We start from the raw sequence: 18,248 nt of genomic DNA, 5'->3' as shown, positions 1-18,248 counted from the left end.
AAAATTGTGTGTGTGTGTGTGTGTGTGTGTGTGTGTGTTTTTGGGTGTGGGTGGATGTGTACTTGAAAATCATGTAGGCATATCTTAAATTTATTTGTTCTAAATTCACGTCTTTGAAATGAGATAATCGAATTTCTTGATTTGCAATTTGAAAAGCCAAATTTGAAAATTGCAAATCAAAAAAAATTTCTCTCAATTTCAAAGAGGTGAATTCCTAACAAATGAAATCTACTTATTTGTTCTGAATTCACCTCTTTGAAATTAAAAGATGACATTTCTAGATTTGCAAATTTCAAATTTGGCTTTTCAAATCGCAAATCAAGAAATTTCATCATCTAATTTAAAAAGGGTGAATTCATAATTAACTAATAGATTCACATACATGACTTTCAAAGCCCTGCATAGACTACAGTAAAGGTCAAACATGCATGAAAAGTCATCAGCAAAATCACATTTTGATTGGAGAAGAACTAAAGTGATACGGTGAGGGGGAAAAATCATCTTAAAATCAAAGCATGCACACACACTCATGAGGGGATTATTTTCAGTAAAATCCCTGATAGAAATGCTTTTCCCTCCCCGTTGAGTGGCCCCTCCTCCCGGTCAGCAGGCACACCTTTCCTCTCTGGTCCTCCAGCGTTTCTTACCTTCTTGTCGCGCCTCTCAGCCTCGTTGTCTGGCGGTGAACTCTCACCCCAGCTGCTTGGGAAATGTCATACAGCAGGCAGAGGCCCGTGCTGCAGTAGGGGGGCGTAATAGGAGGAAAAAATAACAACATTTTTTTTTTTTTACTGCTCTCACTGCATCTTTTATCCGCGTCTCCGCTCGTGCAAGTGCCACATCCCGCTACCAGCAGCAGCAGCCGCCGCCGATAACCGACCTCCAGTCTCAATGCTTGTTTCGCATTAGAGCTAATATAAAAAAATCCGTGCCAGACATGTGAGTAGCAAACCATCGCTGTCGTCCTGACTGCTATGTGCTCACGCTATTGTATCCTCACACCAGTGAGAACAAATGGTCATTGAACCGTGTCGATGTGCATTTAGTGTCAGCGTGCAGGTTTCACGGTGGCTGAGCCGGAGTCTGTGCACACTGACGCGGCAGATGAAGCCTCGCTGTCGGCTTGTTTTGGGGGCTCTGCGTCGGCTGGGCTAATTGAGCAAAAGGCTGTGATTTTTTTCTGCTGTAAATATCTCCAAATTTAGGAAAAGCCAGTTCAATCACGGGGCTGTGTGACAAGTGTGTGTAATGTAGCCTAGCTCTTTATTTTTTGCTTTAATTTGTAACATTGATTGAGCTGTGAATTGGTGGTGTGGAGTCCAGCAGCCTGGCATCTCCAGTCAGATGTGGAGGCCCAGGTTAGAGCTCACATAATGCGGCGGTGTTGATGTGAAATCTGTTTGTAAGGCTGTGTGAGGGTGACAGGGAGCAGGAATCACCACTGGTGCAGATGTGAACACAAGAAGCAGATGTTTTTGTGTGCTTAATGTCTACAGCTCAGACGTGTCAGGTTGTTTTTGAGTATTTGTTCACTGTAAAATCTGATAAGTTGATTTTTACTTAAAAACAATCTAGGAAACCTAAAAAAAACGTGAGTAAAAACATAACCATTAATCTCAATGTATGTTTACTTTATATGTAATCGTTGAGTTTACTTAAAATGTAGTTATAATTACTTAATTTTGTGAAGTTGTTGCAACTGAATCACAAGTTTAATTAAATCAATCTTTCTAAGTATTAGCAACTTCAAGAAACAACGTATTCTGTACTATATATCTGTATTCTGCCAGTTGCAAACTGATTAATCATATTTGTAGATTTTTATAATAGGGATGCGTGATTTTTTGCAGATATCAGAAATGCTGACATATAACAACTAATTTAGCCAAAAACGGATACTGATATACTACTGTACTTATATACCAGCACTATACTGTACTGTACTATTCTATACTATACTATACTATTATACTTCACTTTTTCCCCACCTAGTTTAAGTGATCAACAAGTCTCCTCTGTCGTGGAATTAACATCATATAATGCATACTTTTATCGTGATGGCCCACCAGCAGATGGAGACATGAAGTACAATGCTTTTTAGTACATTTAACCTTCATTCATTGTGCAAAATCCGATAAATACTTCAATTTAGGGTTGATTTTTTGTATATTTTCACTTTGTCATATTAGAAAAAACTATCTGTTATATTGGCAGAAATCAGCATATTGGCTGATTCCAATATTTCATCTTAAAACTATTATCTGTTACAGATGACATGATGATGTTGTTGTGCAACTCTAATGACTTAATCCCAATTCATGATTATTTTATTTGTAATTCTCAGGTTTACTTAAAATTCAGTTTGGGTAAAGTCAGATAATTTGAGACACTTTTTGGTAGATTACCACGAAATCTATCTAAAACTCTGAATACTACCTTAAGTGTGACTTTTAAGAACTTGATATGGTTCTCAGCTACATTTCTACTAAGAAAACATGTTGTAAAATATTTCACAAAATATTTCATTTACTTCAAATATATAGAGTACCTCTGCCTTATCTGATAACATGTTCAGGTAGTGGGAGTGGGACTGCTGGTAAAATCAGTCTTTTTATGTTTTAGAAACTTAGAAATGAAATTTACTGTGATATATATTTGTATTCTGCTGGTTGCAAACTAGTCAGTCATATTTGTATTTTCTTAAACATGTTAACAAAACAGAACTTACAGATCTCATATCTTCTTCATTGGCAAAATCCCCTTTGTGATGAACAAGTTAAGTCAGACTAACTTGGTTTACTGAAGTTGCTAAAACTTGGAACAACGTAGTTTCAGTGTCATTTTTTAGTCGCAAAAACTTCACAAAATTTAGTAAGTACAGATACATTTCAGGTTAAGTTAATACACAGATACAAAGTAAACATAAATTAAGATTAATAGTTGTATTTACTTTTTCAAGGCAACTGGTTTCCAAGATTATTTGAAGTAAAATCAACTTGTCGGATTTTACAGTTATCTAATAATCCAGCATTATTTCTTTTTCCTCACCTCTCTGAAGATGCATAGTTTGTAATTTATAAGTAATAACTTTTCAAAAAACTTACTCTACTTTTTTATACTGTATGTTAGTCTCATAATCATTTGTAGTATTTTGTCTGGGTTATTTGTGGTACGTAAAAGACGAAACAAAATCTCAATTTAAAAGTTCACATGGCAAATTAGATTTTCAACTAGTCCAGGTTTGCACTGGTTTTTCTCTCCTGTTTTAGCGAAACCTTAACTCAGATTATCATCAATGCTCAGTTTAAAATCCAGAAAACATAATTATTTTTAGCAACATGTTATGGGTAGGGCTGCACAATATGCACAAAAAAGCAATTATGCAATTATTTTGACAGATATGAACCTAGATTTTTGTGGGAATAGTAATTATTGCATTTGATTTTTACTGAAAAATAGTATAAAAATGACGATGATGTGAATTTTTCTGCGGGTCAAAACCAAACAGTTGGGTACCCTCATCTCTGGAATATGATTTGTTGGCTGTGACATCTCTTTAGCACAATGCTTCTTTTTTAACAGTGTATTGTTACACAATTTACATTTATCAAGCAATTGTTGCACTTGCCCATAGTGTGATTTGATAATATTTTGATAAATTGTGCAGCCCTTGTTGTGAGACTAAATTAAGGTCAGGAGCTGACCATGAATAATAGAATTAAATAACTAGTTTCATAATGAAATTGACAAAGAAGCAGGATTTAATGCAGATCAGCTATAATACACACAGTCTGCTCAGTTAGGTCAGTATTGGTGCTAATATTTATTCGGCATATGGAATTGGTGCATCCATACTTTTAACCACATCTTGTGGTTTTCATCAGGGAATGAAGACGTTTTCTCACAGTTATGGAGGATATTTCATGATGTTGACTGACAGCCAAAGCGCTGAGGTTTTCTGTCAACATTTGGGGGACACATGAAATGAGGGGGTTTGGAGGTCCTTCGCCAGAAAATATTGAGGGTCAAACTCTTAATTTCCTGCGATCTGGTGAATATTTATGCACCAATTTGTGCTTCTTCTCTGTCAATTTATGATATCTACTCTAATGTCTTTTTAGGGGGAGATAAATGTTCATGTACACTCAGCTGTCACTGTAACTTTGTCGCTAAAAAGTTGATTATATGTTTGGTCGTCTTGATTTAAGAGAAAAGTTCTAGCAGCGTGCACATCCAAAAGCAGTTAAATACTAGGTGCTGGACAGGACAAAAATAGATGCAAAAATCCAAACAGTCTGCACACTAGATAACTCTTCCATTACGATTATTACCTCCACTTGTGTGACACTTCAGGCCCTTTAGCCATTTAACCCTTTGAAACCGGGATTGAATAATTAATGTAGATTTTTATTTAAAAGCTACGGAAACTTTTCTCAAATTAATCATATTTATATATCTAAAATTCTTTTAGGGAATTATTATCATTTTGTGAACACTTTATTTCAGGTAATTTAGTTAGTGTTTAAAATTGTTTTTTTACTCCTATTTTTTTATTTTTTTTTTAGGTAGACTAATTTTTTTTGTACTTTTTTTTACTAATTTCTTGCCTATTTTAGGCACCTTTGTTCTTAAGTATTTTGACTGCCTTCTTCTCATGTATTTCAAAGAAATCAAGCCTATTTGACCAAGTTTCAAATGGTTTAAATAATATTTAAACCAAAATAAGATTAGGTATTAAGTATAGGGACTAAATATAGTATACTTAATCTTATTTTGACAGTGGATACTGTACTATTACATGCAACAGGTTCAGGCCACCAGGAAGCTCTGAGTCCACCTCTATTTCTGCCAAAATGAGCAACATTCATGTTTGGTATTTGTTTGCAGGTGATATTTAATATATTGACTCAAAAGTTTTGTGTCTAAACCTGAATGTTGTTTCAGGGGGGAGAACATGATGCTTCTCTTGAAGATGTCACTCCAACAAACTAAATGGCTTGTGACGACGATGCCCAGTCGAAGATCCTGGGATTGAGACGTGAATCCCTTTACACTGATGGCCTGGACTGAGTAAGACGTTTGTGTTGTTTTTGTTTGGTTTGGATGACTGGTCTTAAGTTGCTGGTGTTGTTATTGTCAGTAGTTGATGATATTCTCTCATGACAGGTTTCAGCTGGCCTGCTGAAGCTATGGGGAGCTGTTGGAGCTGTCTGTACAGAGACCCCATCCGAGACAACCATCTCACCAAATTTAAGGTGAATAATCTCACATTTACTTTAAATTGAACAATTTTTTTTCTACATTGTTTTTATTGAACATTTTCGCACATGGCATTATTTTGTACAAACAAAATAACCGTAAGTAAAAAAAAGTGGAATTAAAATGTGACTGATGAAGTCAGATTGGTTATACATGGTTTCTTCCAAATTATGTTGCATGGTAGTATGTAGTATAACAGATTACTGTCACATACATAACCAGTGTGTACTACAGTTTGTAATTTGCATATTCCATTTGACTACATGTTACTCTATAAATCTGTGTAAACAGATAAACACTGCCCGAAGACCACCAGACAGCTTTTGTTACTGTACAAATTAAGGTTTTTGCAATGAAATCACAAGTGTCTATAAAATAGTTTATAGAAATACAGCTGCCACAATTAGTTAATCAATCAATACAGAATGAATTGCCAACTATTTTGATAAACATTAACGTCTTTTTTGCATTTTTTTTTAACGATCTAAATTTTCTTCGTGATTTTAAGATTTTTAGATTTTTTTTTCTTCTTTTTAAAAAATAATTTTGAGTTATAGGGTTTATTTTTTTTCTTCCTTTTAAAATAATTGTGATTTGTGTGTGTGTGTGTGTGTGTTTGTCTGTCTACGTGTGCATTGGGTGCTTTTACTTTAAATACTTTAAGTACGTTTTCCTAATTATACTTACTTACTGTTACTTAGGTACTTAGGTAAGCAGCACTTTTACTTCTAACACTGTATTTTCACAGGATGGTATCAAGTGCTTTAACTCAAGTAAAGGATGTAAATACTTTTTTCACTAATCCTTACATACATCCAAATAATACCACACGGCATGCACAGATGCACGTCTACACAGTCACACATAAATCAGAATATGAGTAATTGCATATACATGTAGAGGGATTCCTTATCATCTGTTGGAAGATTGCAGCATTGGTATAAAAAAAATATAAGTATCTACACTTTTGAAAAAATAAACAATCAAACAAAAAACAGTAAATAAGTAAACAAATAAATAAAAATGGTGGCGGTGCAGTGCAGGGTTTTCCAATTATACTTCTAGGAAGTCCGCAGGCTTGCCATATTTTTAGAAATGTCTGTGGGGTATTTCTTACATTATATGTAATCTTTTCTTCATATAGTAGTTGAGTTCATTTAATCACTGTGAGTGGTGGGGGGGGGGTCCTCAGCTGTCCATTTTGTGATCACTGTGGAGGGTGATAAACTAAGCTCCATATACAGGACTTTCTTAAGTGTATTTTGTACGGACTCCCACTTTATCAACTTGTGATTGGCTGGCAATCATCTGTAAAACACCTCCACTGCTGTATGTTTCCATGCGCCATCATGCAGTAATAAATAAATGTATTTGCAATAATCTGCATGTAACGTTCCTTCTCTTTGTGTCATATGTCTCCTCCCTGTCCCAGGTCACCAATGTGGACGATGAAGGCAACGAGCTGGGCTCTGGGATCATGGAGCTCACCCAGACTGAGCTCATTCTTCACACACGTAAGAGAGACGCCATCCGGTGGCCGTATCTCTGCCTGCGCCGCTACGGCTACGACTCAAACCTGTTTTCTTTTGAGAGTGGTCGTCGCTGTCAGACTGGGCAGGGTAAGCAAGCTGTTTCTGTGCTTCAGGAACACACCTGTTGAGTCATGATGATGATGTTTTGTATTTTCTATTTATGTGTTGTAGGGATGTCCTGATCAAGTTTTTTTGCACCCAATCTGAGTTATTTGATACTGAGTATCTGCCTGTACCGAGTCCCAATCCGATACTTGTATTCACTTGGATAATACAGCTGCAGAATGCACACTTTGAGTACTTATTAAATTACTTACTACTTAAATCAATCCAGTGTATATGTTTGACAGTTTAATAGCTCTGCCATGCAATACATGAAAAAGTGTTTGCATCTTAACAGTTCTTGAGGGTTTTTATTTTTTATTTTTTTACAAAAATAACAAAGTAAACAAACTACAGTATTTTATATGGCTCTTATCACAATTCCACTTGGTGCAGCATTAGTTTTTTAAACTAAATGACAAAGAAAAAAAACTAAAATGTGTCTTCAGAAATTGCTCTCACATCCATGTATAGCACTGTAATAAAAGTACAGAACACTATAAATGAGTAATATAATCACAATTCATAAACATACATTTCTGTTTATTTTTTGTAATCGACAAAGTGAACAAGTACTTAACATCAATGCAAAGAGAAAGTATTTTTAATATTTTGCCCAATAAATAATGTATAATGAGTATTACACTAAAAAGCATTATTTCATGTCTCCATCTGCTGGTGGGCCTTCACAATAAGAAATTATGTTAATTCCACTACAGAAGAGACCTGATGATGACTGAAATTAGGTGGAAAAAAGGTGGATTCATTGATATTGGTATCGGCCAAATGCGTTGTTATTAGTTGGTATATGGGATATCAGCCAAAAATTCAATATCGTACATCTTTAGTGTTCACCCATTCGGTTTTACTGAACAGGAGGCATCCCATGTGTGCTCGTTACCACCTGTAACATAAACAGTATGAGATGTTAACTATTTAGCCACAGTAACCTTTTTGAGAAGTATAAAGAAAAATATAACTTTGTAAACATAAAGTAAAATTGTCAGCTGACTATCTACTTACACGGTTTATTATCAGCATGTGTAAATTATCTGATATAACATATATCCTTCAGCTGTGGAGTTCTGTGTCTTTTCAGTTTCACTGGTGACTAACTGTTCCCTAACAAAGTTGTTATTTTGGCCTGTTTATTAGGAATCTTTGCATTCAAGTGTTCCCGGGCAGAGGAGATCTTCAATCTGCTTCAGGAGCTGATGCAATGTAACAGCATCAACGTGGTGGAGGAGTCGATGATGATGAGTCGCAGTGGTCACACACCAGAGATGGAAATGTCTCGCACGCCACAGACTCCCAACAGTGAGTCACATCTCACACACACACACAAATATGCACACACACTCACACAAGTAAAGCTAATTATACACTTGAGATTCATTGTAGAACTTGCATGCAGCAGTACGGCAGTAAATTTAGCAGAATTTGCGAGCTATTCATAGAAACAGGTTAAACTGAACCTACTGAGTCACAGGTACCCAAATAACATGAAGTAAAAAGGAGACGCAGCCTGCAGCCACAGACTCTTCATATGGCCAGTTAGGGCCGAGGGAACACACACACACACACACACACACACACACACACACACACACACACTCATATATATATATATATATATATATATATATATATATATATCTCCTTTATTTAAGCGAGTAAAATACTCATTGAGATTTAAAATCTCTTTTCCAAGAGCGACTTGGCCAAGAGTGCAGCATAAGAAATCGTTACAACAATAAATACAAGCAGACAAATACAACTATCATGCATTACGAAGAGCGAGCACAACCTGCAGTTAAAACACAACACAGATCAGTCAAATACATAAATATGTGCAATTTTCAATTTCAGTGAGAATAAGAGTAGCAATCACATTGACCAAGAGTGCTTTTTTCCTCTTGATCTTTTAAAAGTGATTTAAATCCCCCCATAGTACATTTAAAAAAAAAAAAATTAAAGCTTTTTTGCAAAGTTCTGTGTAAACCATGGGGACCAAAATCAAGAGATTCTTGTGTGAGTGCAGGGAGTCATAGACATGTAGTGGAGTCAAAAGTACAATATTTGTCTTTTCAAATAGAGTGGAGTCAAAGTAATAAGTAAAAAAAAATACTCAAGTAAAGTACAGATTAAGTTGATTTACAGACAAAATGTATTTACTGTAACTTCTCTTTGCCCTTTTTAAAGCTTGACAATATAAACATAACACAACGCTTGTCGAGCCACCAGATCACAAAAGCTGCCTTTCATTTCTTCGTCTGTGTCTTTATTTGGTCTCATAAATGTGTTTGCAGCTCCAGCATTTCCTGTCCAGGCTTTTCCCAACGGATACCCCGGTTATCCAATCAGAGGCGACTCCTCCCAGCCCTCTCTCGGTGATGATCATGGTCATAGCCTCATGGGTTTGGAAGACCAGGTAAGACCTTTTCATCAGTGTTCCCAAGGTCATGGAAACCTGGAAAAGTCACAGAATTTTACAATAACATTTTCCAGGCCTGGAAAAATCATGGAATTTGTAAAAATCATTAAAAATTTTGGAAAAGTCATGGATATTTGCAAAGTAATAGTTAAATTACTTTTCTTTGGATAACCTATATAACCACATATATAGTAGCATCACAGCAATTTCATTTCATTTCTGTAGGAGTCGATGTAACGTTGCTCTAATATCCATCGATGTGTAAAAAACGTTTTGTAGACCGTCACAGACGTTTCTCCATTTATTTATTTGGATCCCTGTTAGCCCCTAACCGGTAGCAACTACTCTTCCTGGGGTCCACACAAGTAAATATTCCATAAAATAAAACAAATTTAAAATCTATGGTAAAAGGGAATGAAAAACAAGAAAACAGTAAAAAAAGAAAAAAAAAAACAACTACTAAAAACATCAATCAAAATCATCCCTCAAAGTATGACAGCTAGCTGAAACTTTCTTCAATTGCAGTTTGATATGTGTGAAAAATGGCAGGCAAGAAAAACATTTTTTTATTATGGGTCTTCGGAAAACTTGAAATTTGAATATGCGCAGGAACCCTGTGTCTGTGCTAGTTCACAATTTGACCCTGTTTTTATTTTCCAAACAGACCCACACTTATGTAAATACTGTTAGTATGGAGGGGGACCTCTCTATGCGTCACTGTGTGCACTCCCTGCCTGAGGTGCGGCCCAGCTCTTTCCCTGAAACTACACGGGGAGCCATGCCTGTTGGGGGCCAAGGAAATCCGCAGTCCAACCTGCGGTGCTGTCCCCTGGAGGAGCATAACGATCCTCAGGTGTTCTTACAGCCGTCCTCGCAGGAGGTCAAATTCATGCTGGGCCCCACTCCGGCACAACGCCATCTGCTGGAGCGAGAGCGTGAGAGAGAGCGGGAGAGGCACGGGCACAATCCTCACAACCTTCAGCCAGTAGAGGGAGCAACAGGCTCAGAGACGGAGGGAGACGAGCCCTCCATGCACCTCTGCAACTCTCACTCCTATCACCATTTCCATCACCACGCGCACCGGCACCCGGGCCTGGAGCATCCAGACAGCTGCCAGAGCGGCGAACTCACCTACGAGAACATCAACGGGCTGAGGAGCGGCCGGAAGCAGCGGCTGAGTCCCAGCAGCGTGTCGCAATCTGTGGGTTCAAGCAGCAGCAGCAGCACCGGGGACAGTCACACCCACTCCCTCCTGCACCCACACGCCCTTGGCCCGTCGCCCCTACCACCGCAGGGCTACGCCTGCGAGAGGGGCATGGGTGGAGGTCATCGTCGGACAGCTCTGCTTAACTATGAGAACCTGCCCTCTCTGCCACCGGTGTGGGAGTACAGCGCTCTGCAGAGGGATGACGAGCAAGAAGAGGAAGACGATGAGCAGGATGAGGAGGAATACGAGGAAGAGGAGGAAGACTTTGATGAGTATGAGTTCTCAGAAGGTCCTGGGACGCCCAACGGGTACCACCAGGATGGTCGGGGCATCCACAGAGACGCCCTGCAGAACTATGTCAACACAGAGCAGGTCCAGCCGCCCCGGCTCCGACACGCCTGCCCCCCGCATCCACGGCCGTGTCAGCCAGACAGAGGGGGGCGAATATTTAGCTTTGATTTCCGCAGACGATCGAGGTCAGGGGTCGGAGGCTGTGAGCACGGCCACATGCCTCCGTCGCGGCAGCTGAACTACATCCAGGTGGACCTAGAGGGAGAACCTCCCTGCCAAGCCCTCAGCGGCGGGGGTACCCAGTCCCAGCCACAGCACCAGCGCCTACCACCCAAAAAATGTGGCCCGCAGGCACCCCGGCGCAGTGAATGCTACGCAGTCATTGACCTAAAGAAGACCGCTGCCATGTCCAACCTGCAGAAAGCTCTTCCCAGGGATGATGGGACTTCCAGAAAGACTCGCCACAACAGCACAGACCTGCCTCTGTAAACGGTGTTCGAACTGAAGAGGAGCGATGAAGACAGATGAAGGCTTATCCTCATCTTAGCACACTGGACCCTTCACTGTCATCCATCCACCCAACTGTCGGGCTGACTAATACAGTACAGGTATCTAATTAGAAACTTATCTGTGCATATGACAGGAAATGAGAAATCTCCGAGGAGAATTTGCCATTTTATTCTGTGTTATTTATTAGATTTGTGGTGTGAAGCTCACTCGAGAAATTGGCGGTTTGCTGGATATATGGATATTTATATGGAAGCGTAAAATCATATACATAAATATATGATTTTATGCTCATGACTCAGAGCAGAGACCTCTGTTTTCAGTGGAAGCAGTCATTACCATACTGTATTAGCAATCTTTAAATCATAAAGCCGTATCCACTCACACATATTGTTCCTATCATTTAGTTAATTTACATCCATGTGGTTTTTTACTTAAATACTAAGAGAGGCGAATATGTGACCCTTGTTACAGTTAAAGAACGGTTAATGGTTCCTCCGAGATACTGGCCGGTATTCATACCTCATCACAAGCATCTAAGTCTAATATCGTGGCTAGTAGAAGAGACCATTATTTTGTTACTATATGCCTATAGAGCATTTTGCACACAATCCTATGGAATTGTATTTTATCATATTTGAGGGAATGGTTTCGTCCAGTCTAAGAAAAAAAATTAAAAGAACAGAAGAGACGCAGAGTTATACTAAACTGAATGATGGTAACAGTAGCACACATGGATGAAACGAGCTCCGGCTCCCTCCAATCCACATGCAGCAAATGAAAAAGTAGCATATCATCTTCGATCACACCCTCCCGCACATCATCCCAGACCTGCGGGAGGTCCGCGCGGTTTACGCTTGTCACGTTGCACTTTTGGGCCACTGAAACGCTCTTTGTCTCTACTCCCACGCCGCAGCTTCGACCGCGTCCTTTTTACCAAAAGCAGGGGGCCAAATATTTCATGCACATTCTTTGTCAGCATCGTAGATTTATTTCCATGTTTTGATGGAAACATCAACAACCTCAAATAGTGGCATTAAGCTATAACCTCACGTAAAAAGTGCTGAATCTATAATTTGTCAGTTATCAGGTGTGAATGGTTTTAAAGGGTATTGTCGCGAGGAGATTTCTATGAGGCTATTTGTCAACTGTAGTCGGATATTTATTTATTTATTTATTTATTCATTCTTTTGTTTCTAATTGTTATAGTTTTTGTTTTCCATGTGATGACCAGCGTTTTGTAACCCAGTTGGTAATATGGAGACCAAAGTTTCACCTCAAATTATCACTGGACTCTGGTGTATTACTGTTAAAACTGTGCTTAATTATATTTAAAAAAGAAAAGAAAAAAGAGACTGTATTTATATTTTAAGTGCCAAAACTTATTTGCAAACTGTATGATGAATTTCAATCAAACGTGCCATTAGGATTTGTAGAAAACAATAGGACAGAAAGGTGAATACGTTCCAGAGACAAAAAAAAAATCCAACTTTTTAAGGATAAATTAAAACAACTGCACATTCCACCTTATCCACATCGACAGCCATTAGAAAGCCAGATATAAGAATGGTGATGTTGAAGTCTGATAATCACAGCCAGGGTGGTTTAATGCTGCTACATGTACATACTAACAGTAGCCCGTGTAAGCTACAGGTACCTGTCAAAATGAAAACGTTACGTGTTGAACCTATGCGATGTCAGATCTTTTACCATGTTGTTAATTGCTAATAGAAGTAGCATTGTTGTGTTCCTCTGAGATCATTTCTGAGCAGTAGAAATATATAATGTGCCATTCCAGAGAATGTTTCATTTGGCCAATATTTCATTTCATCGTTTGTTTTCTTGACAAACTGGCTGTCTGGTAGGAGAGCTAACGGAGGCCCGCTGACGCTGTCATCTTTTTGTTGAGCGCTCATATCAGGGTGATATTTTCAGCTGACGGAGAAGGATTTACACACGTGTAGACCTTCAAATGCAGATGTGTTGCGGTGTTTAGCTGTAGTTATTTAAACAGAAAGTACAAGAGATCAGTATGGTTTAGAAATACAAGTTCTCAACTTCTGATGAGGAGGGGTTTTTGGTTTCTGTGTGACATGGAGTGCAAATCAAAGATGATTCCCTCAAATGCATTTGTCCAAAAGAGTTTGTGATTTTTGCTTCTGATTGGTGCTATATTGATTTTTTTTGTAAATTACATAGATGTTTTTTTTTAAATAATTAATTAGGAATGATTTAAAAATGAAAACCTTGATAGAGTGAAAGTTTGGCAAATGGTCCTTAACTAGCATAATCTATTACTTTTTTACCAATTATTTATGTTTATGTTTATTTATATTTATTTCTGTTTATGATTATAACTTTTATTAAAAGAGATTTTAGTTTTTTTTTAACAATACAAAAACAGACATAAGGGATACGGGACAGAAAGCAAAAAAAGGCAATGACTATGAAAATAAATTAATAATAATGATAATAATAATATAATAACAATGATTATAATAACAATAATAATTATTAATAATAAATTGCCTACCATAGCTTTAAATAGTTAATTGTTGGTAAACCAAATGACCCTCACAATTTTTCCTTAACCCCAAGGTGATAACTTCAACTGATTGTTTTGTTTGATTAATAATCCAAGACCCAAAGTATTTAATTCACAATGATGTAAAACACAGAAAAGCAAGAAAATTCTTGCAAATATATATGAGTTTTTTGATGAGCATTCCCGACACAGAAGCTTTAAATAACTCCAAATCAAAAGGTGACGGTTTGTATTTTTCTTTCGGTCGTCATACTCTAATACGGCATTTTAAAAAAATATATCTTCTATAACAAAAAGGCCAACTTGTCATGATACATTGGAAGGATGTTTACATTTTTGCAATAATGGGTGAATTATTGTTTTGTCAATTTAAATCAGACCAATGTGTGAAGTGTGACTTTTAAATAGTAGTCTTACGTATAGAGCTGTGGGCTTAATGTATTTAATCGCCTGTTCTTCTGTGACTCAGCAGTCTAATTTTTATTTCAGGTACAATGTTTACTTTTCAATCTTCATAGTTCGATTTCAGCTATGAAAGTAAGAAAAAAAAGATGCCTGTTTTCTTGATTGTCAGACACTGTGTTTGCTTAAACTCACATTAACAGTGCCATACAGTAGGTGACCATTGCCGGTACTTAAATTAAATTTTATTGTATTACACTTTTCAAAGCAGTGGCGATGTTTCATACAGGAATCAGAATCATCTAATTTCTCAGAATATTGTTACATGTGGTTTTATGGTCATTTACAAAAAAAAAAGAGAAATATCCATGTTTAAATGTGTTAACTATCTTTGTTATAACGCAGTAACCTCACCATCACCCAAACCAGTGATTACAGCATCATTACCACATACTCCTGTGTTTACTGATTAATAATCAAAATAAATAGATGTGTTAAATAATTGTTTTTTTAAATAGCACTTTGAACTCATTGCACTTGAGTTCAAATGAAGTGCAGCTCCCATCCTAACTCATAATGACTAACTTGAGGGTTGATGCTATCTGAAACATGTAATTTTCATCACCTTCAGTGTTTATGCTCGAGGCGTAAATTCACACAGGTGTCCGTGAAATTAACAGGTGTCGCCCGTGGGTGCGATTGGTTCTGCAGAGCGAGGAGACACAAAGTCTAGATAGCAACTCCTATCATCAAGTTCCTCAAACTGAATTTATTGAACAGGTTGTTGAACAATAAAAAGGACTTGCTTTGTGTTTACTGTACAAACATGAACGCCATGTAGTCCATTCTAATAAATTTCTCACTGTGCCTTTCATATTCAAACTGGAGAGACATTTTCATCGCTGTTTATGAGGGCAGCCTGTTGTTGAAAAAAAAAACAGCCTGTTGAAAGTTATAAGACAGAACTGAAAGGGGCTTATGTACTTCAAGTTTCATACTTGAAGTTGTATTTGAAAAAAAAAGTGCCATGATTGTTTCACACCATACTGTATTTTGAAAATATGTCTGTTTAAAGGAATGTTTGGAAACTTTGGGGAAAATGCATATTTGCTTTCTTGCTGAGTTGGATGAGAATATTAATGGCGTTCTCATGTCGGTGCCATGCCGTGTCTGTGGGGCGCTGCAGGTGTTTTATTCTCCGGCAGTTTGTGGCCAAATGAAAAGCTGGGGAGAGGGTACATTTTTAATGGTGAATTGCCGTTAGAAAATACCCTCAGCCAACCAGTAAACATTGTCCCGTGAGTCCTGTGACATGTTGACCTACAAATACTTTCTTCCCACACAAAGCATGCTTTCAAGCTGCAGAAAAATATCGGGTGCGTTCTGAATTGCATACTAATTATTTTACTTTCAGTCGGTACTACTGCTGCCCTTAAATAGTATGTACTGTTACATGCAGTATGCACACACACGGGTAGATACTATTTCTATATAACGCTGCGCCCTGAACTTTGACCCTTTTGCTCATGTATCAGTTACCACCACTCACGGAGCACGTCAAAGATGGAGATCAACCGGGAGAGCTACCTGGCAGTGTATGTAGTTTAACCCTTAAGCTATAACTGCATACATTGTGTATTCAGACCTTTTAAATGACTGAAATTAGCCAACATATGCATTTCTCTAGTATTGTTTTGTTCATTTGTTTTCTTTGTTGGTAATATCTGTGATTATGCCATTCACTTAAACAATAAGACCTAATATATAATACATTTATATTACTATGCCACTCCCCGGCAGCTGTTCCTTGAATGCGCTCGATGCGCTTGATTGTCCGTCACTGCGGCTTCTGTCAGCTGTCATTTGTTTGTGGCTCAGTTGATGTGACGTATTTATTCTGACTGTGGGTCAAAATAGCCAGAAAAGCTAGCTGGCAGGATGAAGTAGAACATCGTGGTAATTTTGGCATACTGCATCTGACACACGATGCATTGGGACATACTAAATCTTTTTGTGGTGTACTACGTAGTATTTAAATGCACAGATGATTAAGGTTTATTATTATTACTACTGATATTATTATTATTGTTATTTTGGCTTGCTTTGTGCATATCCCAAGAAAAAGTGTCTAGCTTCCAGGTTTACTTACAGGGGTATGCGGCCCACTGAATATGCACGGTACTGTTTCTCTCGCAGGCCTCACCCGTGAGTTCTTGCTCGGCTCGTAGATTTTACATTGTGATGACGTTACAGATTTTTAAATCATTTTTCTCTGCTCGAGAATGAGCTTATTTGTGTAAAACCTCCATAGTTAAAACATTCTAAACTGAAAGAGTCACAGTTGACCTTGTTTGTAGTTCAAAGTGTGCCGTCCAAGGATGGAAAGGTGTCTTTTCTTAGTCTATAGAGAAATAAGTTTTTAGGCTGCAGGGTTTTTTGTTTGGCTATCGGTCTGATGACGATATCACCTCTGGTGACGGCCAATAATTCGGGAAATGCAGTGTAGCCAGCGGATCTCTGGGTCAAGGCGTCTTCTGTGCGACTTTCATTTTGGCTAGAGACCGATAGCTGCATACAAACAAAAAAAAAGGAAACTTGAAGCTATATCAGTTGATGGCCGATGGTTTCTGAGAGACCTTTGTGGTCATTGCCTTTACAAAGACTTTACCTGTTGCTCAAACCTGATTGGTCAGTACTACCAGGACTACAAGAGTGAACCAGAACACTTCTGACACAAAGTCGCGTCCCATCACTTACAGGTTCTTATTTAAATTACTTCAAATGAGAGCGGTATCAATCTTCTCATCGAACTCTGGGCAGTAAAGCAAATATCTGAGGTATATCTTCAAAAATGCTGAGTCATCATTTGTTGAGATTACATGAGTCATGATCTTAATAATCTGTTCAGTGGTTTAGGTGAAAATTGTACAGGGTTCCCATTGTCATGTAAAAGCTGGAAAATGTATGGAATGTTGCAATCACATTTTCCAGGCCTGGAAAAGTCATGGAATACATAAAAATCATTAAACGTTTTGGAAAATTCATGGGATTTTGTTCAAATGAAATGAATTTTTACAGTAATCATCTGGATCCTGTTGTTAAGTTATCTGATCAGATTTTTGCAGTTGGAATGGATTGAATCTTGACTATGTGGTGTTCAAAACAAAAAACAACAACAACAAAAAAGGACTGATTAGATCATATAATCCACTACTGGTTTTAATCTGAATCAAATTTAAAGTTGTTGTTCAAAACTTTTCAGTAGGATTGGGCTACCTTTGATCCCAAAAATCAGGGCCATACTGATCCCAGCAGGAACAAAATGCAATAAAAAGATTAAGTTGGTCAAATATACATCCATCTGTTTATATTTTGCAGGTAGTTTAACTTTTACAGTAATAAAGTTGATAAAGTAGACATAAGGCTACTGAAGGCTACAGAACAAAAAATGATAAATGTATGGAATGCTAAACAAACAAGAAAAGGGCGAGAAGAAAGGATTACAGGTCCTGGAAAGGTCCTGGAAAAATTTTGATATTTTGTCCATGAAAATGTGTGGGAACCCTGAATATAGCCAAACTCTGACTGAAAATGTGTTGAATCATGACGGTATGTTCTGTAGCATATAATGTTAATTATGAGTAAAGATTACAGTGTGTTTGTCGTTATGATGTCACTCCATGATTCTTCATCAGCTGACATTTCTTCCCATAGTGCTGAAGAATGTGAAAATAAAACTCCTTTCATAGATTTTTTTTGGTATATTTTTATAATTTGTTACCACTGAAAATGTTCATGTCAGGTTACAAGAATATAGAAAGAACAGAAAGAAAGGCCAGCAATGCGTTTTACACCACAGTGCTACACCTCATCTTCATCAGTGGTTTTTCATCATCATCATCATCATCATCTTAAGTGATTCTGTATCATCTTCAAAAAAAAAACTGATCATAAATTACATATTGTAAA

At 37.6% G+C, this 18,248-nt stretch overlaps 1 protein-coding gene across 2 annotated transcripts; it reads left to right on the top strand.

Moving 5' to 3' along the window:
* The first annotated feature begins 643 nt into the window (after positions 1-643).
* On the top strand, positions 644-17,534 carry frs3 (fibroblast growth factor receptor substrate 3). 2 transcript variants are annotated; one of them, XM_042508029.2, is made up of 7 exons: positions 644-939; positions 4,945-5,070; positions 5,167-5,255; positions 6,692-6,878; positions 8,049-8,210; positions 9,203-9,324; positions 9,992-17,534. In XM_042508029.2, the coding sequence occupies exons 3-7, from the start codon at positions 5,190-5,192 to the stop codon at positions 11,312-11,314; spliced, it is 1,860 nt and encodes a 619-aa protein (XP_042363963.1). In that variant the 5' UTR covers positions 644-939; positions 4,945-5,070; positions 5,167-5,189; the 3' UTR covers positions 11,315-17,534. The 2 variants fall into 2 exon arrangements, with proteins under 2 accessions (XP_042363963.1, XP_042363955.1); XM_042508021.2 differs by lacking the exons at positions 644-939; positions 4,945-5,070 and having other exon boundaries at positions 5,160-5,255.
* Positions 17,535-18,248: the final 714 nt, after the last annotated feature.

The sequence above is a fragment of the Plectropomus leopardus genome, chromosome 2 (assembly GCF_026936395.1).
Source record: "Plectropomus leopardus strain MGB_pleo_1.0 chromosome 2, ASM2693639v1, whole genome shotgun sequence".
NCBI lineage: Eukaryota > Metazoa > Chordata > Actinopteri > Perciformes > Serranidae > Plectropomus > Plectropomus leopardus.
The sequence above is the reverse complement of the archived record's forward strand: the minus strand, read 5'-3'. Positions and strand labels throughout refer to the sequence as shown.

What these genes read in the sequence shown, in the direction of transcription:
- frs3 (XM_042508021.2), top strand. Translation starts at nt 5,160, where the DNA reads ATGACAGGTTTCAGCTGGCCTGCTGAAGCTATGGGGAGCTGTTGGAGC. An exon ending in ACCATCTCACCAAATTTAAG is followed by an intron (nt 5,256 to 6,691) that starts GTGAATAATCTC and finishes TCCCTGTCCCAG; the next exon opens with GTCACCAATGTGGACGATGA. An exon ending in TCATGGGTTTGGAAGACCAG is followed by an intron (nt 9,325 to 9,991) that starts GTAAGACCTTTT and finishes TTTTCCAAACAG; the next exon opens with ACCCACACTTATGTAAATAC.